We start from the raw sequence: 9,190 nt of genomic DNA, 5'->3' as shown, positions 1-9,190 counted from the left end.
ATTTTTTCCTTTTTAAAAAAAAATCATTTTATTGGGGATCATACAATTCATCACCGTACATACATCAATTGTGTAAAGCACATGTATACATTTGTTGCCCTTATCATTCTCAAAATTCGCTTTCCTCTTGGGTTCCTGGAATTAGCTCATTTCCTTTTTCTATCTTCTTAACATAACAAAGGCACAATTGGGATTGATAAGCAGAAGTAGGAGGTTAGAAATTACAACATACTTTTTTTGGGGGGGGTACAATTCAGTCCATAACAACTTCCATTGTGAAAACATGAGGTCATGGGAGTTATTAATTAATACGACATGACATGTCCAGTAATCTTTCTGTTCAAAACTCAAACTCACTGTTCTCAAGTCAGTTCTGACTTATAGTGACCCCATAGGCCAGGGTAGAACTGCCCTGTGGTTTTTTGAGACCGGAACTCTTTATGGAAGTAGAAAGCCTTGACTTTCTCCTGTGGAGCAGCTGGTGGTTTTGAACTGAGGTATTGAACTTCGTGAGGATCTGAAGTATGTGGCAAAGATTCAAAGGGCTCAGTCAACTCCATGGAGGACAGAGAGAGGTCAAATGGGCCAAGTGGGCTTACTTTAGGAAGAAAACAATAGATGCGCACCCCCCGCCTTTTTCTCCATGAGGTGGAGGTTTCTGTGAAAAGGACAACCCGGGTGGTTTGTTTGTGTCTGCAGAAAGCCACAAGGCAGGAGAAACTTCTGTAAGGGCATAGACAGAGCATTTTCAACCTCTGGGGGAAATACCTAGGTCTTGGAATGGGTGTTTTGGGGCAAATGGTCCTGGAAACACTCAAGGAGCCACCTGCTGTGATCCTCATCTCCCTGAAGCCCACTAGGTACCCCCAGGTAACCCATGACTGCTTCCTGGCTGCCCCATTGGGGGTGGGAGGGGACAGGAACAGGGGAAGCGGTCCCCAGCTTTGAGCTAGCCCCGTCTGTCCTGTCCCCCCCACTCTTTTCAGAGTAAATTTGCAGCCAGTTAAAAAGTGCGTATGAGGTGTAGGTTTGTACTAGCCTAAAGGTTAGTAGCTTGAACCTGCCCAGCATTACCGACTAAGAAAGGCCCGGTGATCTGCTTCCGTACTAACCCAGGGCTGTTGATGGAGCAGCTCTAGCCTGTACCAGATGGGCACTATGAGTCAGAATCGAGTCCACACAGCGCGTCAGGTATGTCATGCCATGACGTTATGTCACCCTGCTCTTCCAGACTAACACAAGTGGAAATTACCCAAACACAACTCTTTGGTGATATGCCTCGTGGGAGTGAGCCAAGGAGACTTCAGAAGCCGTTTTCACCACAGTCCAGCAGGTATTCTCCCTCCATTGGAAATTTCACAAGCACAGAGGTCGGATTTCACAGGTGTGGAATTAGAGATTGGTGGCCGGTGAAGAGGTGAAGAATGTTTATGCTATGACCGCCCACTGCATCATAGCGAGGCGCACGACAGAGTAGAATGAAGGTTTCTGAGACAGTGCCACTGTACTGAAGCACAGAGTCTCATCTTTCTCCCGCAGAGCGGCTTCTGGGCTCAAACAGCCAACCTTTCAGCTCACAGTCCAACGCTACACCTGCTCTGCCACTACCACTCTGGAAAATCCGCCCCTGCTTTTAGAGCACGCGGGTGAAACTTGCAGACCCAGTGAGGTGGCGACTTGCTTCCCAGACCACACAGACTGATGTAAGGCTTCTTGACACGTGGCCTCTTCTGATGTCCGATGGTGGAAGGCCGAGCATGTGGCCAAGCATAACTGACAAGGACCAACAGAAGGAGCAAGCCAGCACAGGCCTTGACAAATGCTGCCCACAAGCTACCTTCTTGTTCTGCCAGCCCCTTTCCCCTCGCCAAAATTGCGAAAGGCTTGCTCCCATTTGGACCCAGGAGGGCAAAGGGCCTGGCAAAGGGCTTTCTGCAGAGCCAATCTGGGAGTAGGGCCAAAGCAGTTAGGTGTAGTGGGAAAACCCTGCAAGGGAGGGGAGGGGGAGGATCAGATCCTGGGTTCTTGCTGGTTCAGCCTGGGACCCCTCAACCACCTTGGGCAAGTTACTTAAAGCTCCCTGTTTTCTCATCTGCAAAACGGGGGCGATTGGAAGCAGCACTTGGAGCAGGTGGATGTAAAAGCAGGTACCGTTCGAAGCCAAAGTGTGATCTTGGCGTTGTTTGGGGCTGAGACGTCCTGCCGCGCGGCAGCAGCGAGACCTCGGCGAGAGCGGGAGCAGAAATCCTACAAGTCCCAGGAGGCACCGGGCGGCCCGGCGCGGGGTGGTGACGTCACAGGGCCGGCGCGCGGCGCTGATTCGGCAGGAGCTGCCAGCGGGGTGGCTGTCGCCGCGGGTTGTTCCAGCTGCCAGAGGAGCAGCCGCAGCGGCCCCCGCCCCCGCCCCCGGGCACCTCTCCTGGGCCCTCGACCTCCGGCCCGCAGGGTGAGTCCGACGGTGGTCTGCGGGGTGGGTGCGTAGGGAGGCCCCCGGGCTGAGGCGGGGCGAGAGAGGCGTGGGGGCTGCGAGGAAGGGACCCGGGCTAGAGCACCCTCGGACCGGAGGAGCCGGGGTAGAGGGAGTGCATCTGCCGAGGGAGCGGGTGCCCAGCGAGGCAAGTGGAGGCGGGAGGCCGGGGTCGGGGCGTCGAGGAGGGGCGCCCCGGCGGGGGGCGGGGGGCGGGGAGGAGGGGCGGGGACACCGCTTTGGCCCCCTCCAGGGCCAAGTGAAAGCGTGGAGATGCGGGTGGATCCCCGGGGAGCGGGCCTGCCCCCGAGCGTGAGGTCCCCCGCCGGGGAGCGGAGCGACTGGCGCCCCTGCCCCCGGGCGATCCCACTGTGGAAGCCCCGACCGTGGTGAGGGCGCCGCCTCCTCGCTCCTCCCTCTCTCGCTAGTGGGGGGCGGCTCGGGACTCTCTTCCCTGGATCCCAGGTCCGGTCGTGATCGTGGCTGAGGCGAGGAACGGTGGCGGGGCTGGGTAGGGGGAAATGCCCGTGGCACTGTGGGGGTGACCAGTCTGAGTCCAGGGTGGGTGTTTTGGGCCCTTTAACTCAGAAGGCTAAAGCTTTTAGGCTTAGACATCTACTCTTACCTGGGGGAGGGATTGGAAGTCTCACCTGACAGCCGCCCTGGGACACACTAGCCTTGGCTTGGGTGTCTTGCCAGACTGGCAGAGCCGGGATCTGGTGAGTTGGAGCTGGAGGAAGGGGGAGGAGGGGCGGAGTGGGAAAGAACCACTGGCAGAAAAGTGGTTAACAGAACTGAGTCGCTGCAGGCTCCTGTTTGAGGCAAGTTACGAAACCACATCTGGGGCTGTTGCAGGCTGCCACCTGCCAGCTAGAGCCGCCTAACTTTTCAGCCTGAGCTCCTGGGACACAGCTTTACCTCTGCAGCGTCTGCTCCCCTTTCTCCCCTTCTGGGAGACAGGTCAGTTGGTCCTTTACTCATGGAGATGAAAGGTCTCACACAAAAGTCTCAATGGCCTTTTCTGGCTGCCAATCTTTTTTTTAGTTTATCCCTTCTTCGGCCCTTTCTTAGTGGTTTTGGGGGAGTGTGTGTGGGGTGTGTGTGTGTGCACACGCACACACAGTCTTTGGGGATTTGCTGTTCTGGGGATTTAGTGTTCAGGCTTGGGGGAGGGGAGAGGGTGGCAAGGGATTGCTGGATTTTTTTCCCTCCATTCACACACCAATAGGTCTGGGTTAGGGAAAGTTGGGGGCTATCAGTGTCTCTCAGACGGGGGGGAATTCTTCCACTCTCCTTAGTCGTTTCCTGGGAAGCACCCCCTCCCCCTCAACTCCCCAGGTGGAGGTATCCCAGGGGCTGTGTTAGGCTAAGTGAAGGTAAACAACGGAGGCCAAGCTGGATTCCCAGCTCCGTTTCTGTGAGGCCCAATTACCCGGCCTAATGGGCTGGGCTACCAGACTCTGGAGCATTGCTTCCTCAGGTGGCCTCCACGCATGGTGTGTGTGTGTGTGTGTGTGTGTGTGTGTGTGTGTTGGGAAGGAGTGTTGTGGATCACATTTCTCTTGAGGTCGCTAAGCTTGGGGCTGTCTGAGAAAAGGAAACTTTCCCCTCTTATTCTGGAAGTAGGAAACTGCCCTTTGGGGATTCTAGCTGCTATGCAGGCCCAACTGGGATCCTGGCCAGAGATAGCCAGCAACTTGACTCTGAGGGCTTGCCTGCGGCTGGGTGAAGGAGGAGCCCTCTGGGCATTCCCAGGATAGCCTCGTCTGAGACCCCCTCCTGCATCCCGGGAAAGATGGGGCTGTTAACCATGGTGATGACCTTAGGGTCTTCATCAGGCAAGATGTTCTCTTATCCAGGGAGGTAAGCCAGTGCACAGGCACCTTCTGTTCCCAGTTCAGCTGGTCCCAAGGCCCTCAGGGATCTGGGGCCAGTGGAGCTCTGGACGAGGGACTGCTTGTTCCCCCCCTTATCTTCACCACCTCCCTCTGTCTACCCTGGATTGCTGCCACCATGGTTTCCTGGGTGTCAAGGGCAGCCCTCCTGGTTCTTCCCACTGAAGCTCTGGGCAGAGCTGGGCAGCTGGGGAAAGCCTGGTATAACTTACACCTGGAAATGGGCTGGGAAAGGAGACGGTGGGGGCCGGGTAGAGAGGAGAAAGAGGCCAGGAGGCAAGCCAGAGGCACGGTCTGGTGTCCACTGTGTCAGTCTGGGAAGGGCGTGTCGATGTGGACTCCAGCTGCCTGCTGGAGTCGTGGCTGTGGGCCACCGGACCTGTCCCGCCTTCCTGTGGTGGGGACAAGGGCGGCCGAGTGGGTTGCATCGCAAGGGCTGGTCGGAGTGGCTGCCAGCTGGACGAAACATCTGGACGTGTGTGTTGCGTCACCCATCAAGGCAGAGCGTCTGCGTCTGGGCAAAGGTGGTCTTCTCCTTTCTTCCCTCCCTTTCTCCCTTCCTCTGTCTGTCTGTCTCTCTGCCGCAGTCGCCTGCTGGGAGTGGGGGGAGGCCCAGGATTGACTGAGGAGCGGTTCTTCACCGGTAGCAAGTTGCCACTTGCCGCCGCCTCCTTTTACTCCCGTCACGTGAAGGACTTGTGGGTGGGGGGTGTCTCGGATCAGGCCTTCAGGGAGTGTGCTCAGTAAGGGTTCTTAGGGGTGGTCTCTCTCGCTCGCCGCAGGCTGTATGGAGGGTGGCCTTCACAGGCCTGCTGTGGGGTGGCTCTGGGCTGGACACGGATTGTCCCACTGTGGGGCTGGGCGCCTCTGGATGACCTGTGGTGGCCTGCTGTAGTCTTAAGCCAGAGGGCAGAAACCCACATGGACTTTACCAGGAACAGTGGACCGCACTGGGGGGGAGGGGGGAGCAGTTGGCTCCAGGGGGCAGGGAAAGTGGTGCGACCTGTCTCACCTGTGCTGCTTGTTTGCAGAACCGCGGCAGCGGCAGCGGAGAGGGGCGGCAGGATGAATGTGGGCACGGCGCACAGCGAGGTGAACCCCAACACGCGGGTGATGAACAGTCGCGGCATCTGGCTGTCCTACGTGCTGGCCATCGGGCTCCTGCACGTGGTGCTGCTCAGCATCCCCTTCGTGAGCGTACCTGTCGTCTGGACCCTCACCAATCTCATCCACAACATGGTGAGGCCGCGCACCGCTGCTCGGGCTGGGAGGAGTCAGCCCGACATGGCCGGATGGCAGGGTGGCGGGCTGACCACCTCTGTCCCCAGAGACCCTCTTCTGGGTCCCAGCCCCGTGTCTCTGTGCACATTTCCAGGATGGGGTGGAACGGCGCCTGGGCCAGGGTGAGAGCTTACCCGAGCCTCCAGGAGTCCCCAGGTCCCGAGAGTCCTGGTGCTGAGCCTGGTTCCCCAGCTAGGGTCTCCTACCATCCTCCCTGCTCTCTTACCCTGCTACTGCTCCATATCCTTTCAATGGGCGGGCCCAGGCCTCGTTGCTTCCCGCCGTCTTTCTTCTTGCCGTCTTTCTTCTTGCCGGGGCACCTCCTTTCCAGCTGGCTGGGGTTGGCGGGTGGAGGCTAGGCTGGACGGACGGCAGGAGCAGGCATGGCCGGCCCACACCTTGCTGAGCTCTTCCCCGGTTCTCTCACCCGCTGGGCCTGCTGTTTCTGCCCAGCTTCAAGTTGCTGCACCCTGCCCTCTAGCTCACCCTGCCTTCCTGGCCAAGGAGGGTACCAGGCTGCCTGGAACCCTGTCTGTGTGTGACAGGGATGGAGGAGGGAGGAGCCCTTCACCTGTCTGTCTCCTAACAAAGGCTCCTCCTTCCAGGGCATGTACATCTTCCTGCACACGGTCAAGGGGACACCTTTCGAGACCCCAGACCAGGGCAAGGCAAGGCTGCTGACCCACTGGGAGCAGATGGACTACGGGGTCCAGTTCACGGCCTCTCGGAAATTCTTGACCATCACACCTATTGTGCTGTGAGTGTTTTGGCGGGCAGGACGAGGTCTGTGGACCCCGAGACCTGGCCATCTCTGAGCCTTGGGTAGGACTGAGCAGGGGAGGGAGCCTGAGAGCAACCCCAGGTCTGTGACACTGGGCTCGCTCCGGCCCGGGGCTTCCCTGGCACTGTCTGTGGGCCTCCTTGCTGCCTGTGAGATGGGCCCACAGGCCTGGGCTGTGGTGAGGGGGCGTAACTTGGAAGGGGTCCCGAGGCCTGTCCACTAACCCCCAGGCCGCTCTGTGGCGCCCCTCTCGCCAGGTACTTCCTCACCAGCTTCTACACCAAGTACGACCAGGTCCACTTCGTCCTCAACACTGTGTCCTTGATGAGCGTGCTCATCCCCAAGCTGCCGCAGCTGCACGGAGTCCGGATTTTTGGGATCAATAAGTACTGAAGGCCCGCCCCCCGCCCAGGATGCTGGGGGCTCAGAAGGCCTGTGCTGATGCTGGACGGAGGAGCCTCTGGGCACTCACTGCCAGAGACAGGGGCTGAGTTCTGGGCCTCGGAGTCCCCCTCGCTTCCCCACTAGCCGACTTGGAGTACCTTGTAGTGGGGTTGGGGTGGCCCCCCTGCCCCTGGTGGGGGTGGGAGGTGGGGCTGTGGCCCCTTGTGATTTTCCTGATCTTTTCCTTTTGCCTTTTCACTAGAGACCCCGTTGGGGTGGTCATGGACTGGGCGGGGCTCCCAGGCTGACCAGGACCGAGAGAATGGGGTGGGAAGTCAGGGACACCCCCTGCTCACTTGCTGGCCCTCAGGGGGTCAAAGCACTTTAACCCCCGTGAGGGGAGCGGAAGGGATGATACAACTTCTAGATCACTTTAACTCTTAAGGCTCTAGGGTGACACTCAGGGTGCTAGTATATATGGGGGGGAGGGACACTGACGCCTGCCTCCTCCCTCTAGCACCCGCCCGGCACTGAACGGGGCTGGGAAGGGAGAGGAGAGCTGTGGGTGGGGCTGGGTGAGGCTGCCCTGTCTCAGAGGTGTGGAGCCAGGGTCTCGGCCATCCTGGCCCCGGATGCCAGGGGAGGGAAGAGGAGAGGATGAGTTGATGCTGAGGAGAGTGGGACCAGAGAGCTGGAGAGAGGGGAGGGAGGGGGGAAGAAGGGTGGGGTGCCAAGCTAGATCCAGCCTCCTCCGCGGGGCTGTGGCAGGGAGGGCAGGGGTAGAGGAATGAGCTGCAGCACGGTGCTGGTAATAGGGGAGGGAGGCTGCTGTGGGTTTGAAGCTCCTGGGTTGGCATGCGGGGTGGTGGTGGACAGAAGAGCCCCCCCCCCAAGTCCTACATGACACTGCCTTCTGGTACAGTGTGAGGGCTGTGGGGACCCTTGGACCGAAATGGTGGGTCCTGGGGACCCTCACGCAGCCCCATTGCCTCCCGGCCCGCTCCTGCAGAAGGCCCAGGGGCAGGCAGGGTCCCCATTGTGTGGCGTGCGGTGCGTCTGTGGGCCTGGTTGGGTTGGTGGGCTGCCGCAGCAGAGCAGTGGGAAGAGCCAGGCACTTCCCGGACACCAGCTGTGGGTGCCTGTGGGAGGAGAGGAGGTCGCCCACCCCATTTCTGGCCTCCTGGCACCCCACCCCTAGCCCCTGTATCATAGGGAACTTTCACCTCGAAATCTTTCTAAGCCAAGTGTGAATAGGATTTTTACTCCCTTTGTACAGTATTCCCAGAGATGCAAATAAAGGGCAGTGCGTCCCTGTTCCCCTGTCTGGCCTCTGCTTCCTGGAGGGCTGGTGGGGGAGGAGGGTGCGCTCAGGGGTGCACTGGAGAGAAGGACTCAGATTGGGGGGTCTTCCTCCGGCCTCAACTTGTGGGGCCGGGGTGGGGGAAGGGAGCCTGCGGAGGGACTTGGAAGGAGCAGACCAGACAGCCAACTGCTCAGCGGTTTCCTCTGCCTGGTGGCCGGCCGGCCTGCAGGTTCCAGCGTCCGCCTCCTGAGGTGGCCTGGCCTTTGCCCAGAGTCCTTGCTTCCCTTGGAATGCCCTCCCCTTCCTCCCCCAGGTCCACCGTGGCCCATGTGTTTCCTGGGAGTTGCTCAAACAGTCCGGGGGGGTTGCCGCAGGAGCAGGTACCCACACCTCTTGCATTATGGGCTACCGCATAAAAGTCTTTAATTGCCAAGCCAGTGCTGAGCAATTATTTTTTCTGAAGAGGAGGTAGCAGGCCAACTGGCTTGGGAACCTATACCCTAGTTACTCTTGTCCCGGGAAGGCATTGGTTCCTCCTCCCTGCTGTGAGCCTGCGTGGGAGGGGAAGGGGGTTACTTACTGAGGCTCAGGAAAGGGAGGAGCCCTCTGTGAAGGAGACGTTATCTCCTCACCTCAGGGTGCTGGCCCGGGAGTATGTACTGGGCAGTATCCTCTGCTGCTCCTGGGGCCAGGTACAAAGTCACCCATGGGCAGGGGGAGGTGCCAGCGGCGTGACATCCTGGCTGGGAGTGCCTGGTGGAGAGCAGGGCTTTGCCCGAGGCCAGGGTCCCAGAGTAGGGCCCTCAGCCTCAGTGTCCGTATGCAGAATCCTGCCATATTTTCCATCCTTTAAAGTTGTAGAATAGAGCAGGAGAATCCGGTGTGCAGGTTAGTGGAGTGATTTCTATCTCCCCACCTGCCTAAGGCCCCCCCCCCCCATTCATTATAAGATTTCTTTATGTGAAAATCCCATTCTGTGCCTCTCAAAGTGAATCTTTTGGGAAGGCAAGAATTGTAACAGGGCGGTCAAACCAGGAGCAAAAATGGGGGTGCTGAGTCTGTCCAGCACCTGCAGATCG

At 58.8% G+C, this 9,190-nt stretch overlaps 1 protein-coding gene across 3 annotated transcripts; it reads left to right on the top strand.

Moving 5' to 3' along the window:
• The first annotated feature begins 2,419 nt into the window (after nucleotides 1-2,419).
• Nucleotides 2,420-8,124, top strand: ORMDL3 (ORMDL sphingolipid biosynthesis regulator 3). 3 transcript variants are annotated; one of them, XM_045299625.1, is made up of 4 exons: nucleotides 2,420-2,446; nucleotides 5,394-5,601; nucleotides 6,249-6,400; nucleotides 6,682-8,124. In XM_045299625.1, the coding sequence occupies exons 2-4, from the start codon at nucleotides 5,428-5,430 to the stop codon at nucleotides 6,815-6,817; spliced, it is 462 nt and encodes a 153-aa protein (XP_045155560.1). In that variant the 5' UTR covers nucleotides 2,420-2,446; nucleotides 5,394-5,427; the 3' UTR covers nucleotides 6,818-8,124. The 3 variants fall into 3 exon arrangements, with proteins under 3 accessions (XP_045155560.1, XP_004707182.1, XP_045155561.1); XM_004707125.2 differs by lacking the exon at nucleotides 2,420-2,446 and adding an exon at nucleotides 3,254-3,427; XM_045299626.1 differs by lacking the exon at nucleotides 2,420-2,446 and adding an exon at nucleotides 4,714-4,886.
• Nucleotides 8,125-9,190: the final 1,066 nt, after the last annotated feature.

The sequence above is a fragment of the Echinops telfairi genome, unplaced genomic scaffold (assembly GCF_000313985.2).
Source record: "Echinops telfairi isolate 266 unplaced genomic scaffold, ASM31398v2 ScPeMD7_7458;HRSCAF=8496, whole genome shotgun sequence".
Taxonomy (NCBI): domain Eukaryota; kingdom Metazoa; phylum Chordata; class Mammalia; order Afrosoricida; family Tenrecidae; genus Echinops; species Echinops telfairi.
This window is presented reverse-complemented; position numbering and strand designations above follow the sequence as displayed.

Bases quoted from the DNA above. Each gene is read 5' to 3' on its own strand.
- ORMDL3 (XM_045299625.1), top strand. From the start codon at position 5,428: ATGAATGTGGGCACGGCGCACAGCGAGGTGAACCCCAACACGCGGGTG. The intron at 5,602-6,248 runs GTGAGGCCGCGC...TCCTCCTTCCAG, and splicing joins CCAATCTCATCCACAACATG to GGCATGTACATCTTCCTGCA. The intron at 6,401-6,681 runs GTGAGTGTTTTG...CCCTCTCGCCAG, and splicing joins ACCATCACACCTATTGTGCT to GTACTTCCTCACCAGCTTCT.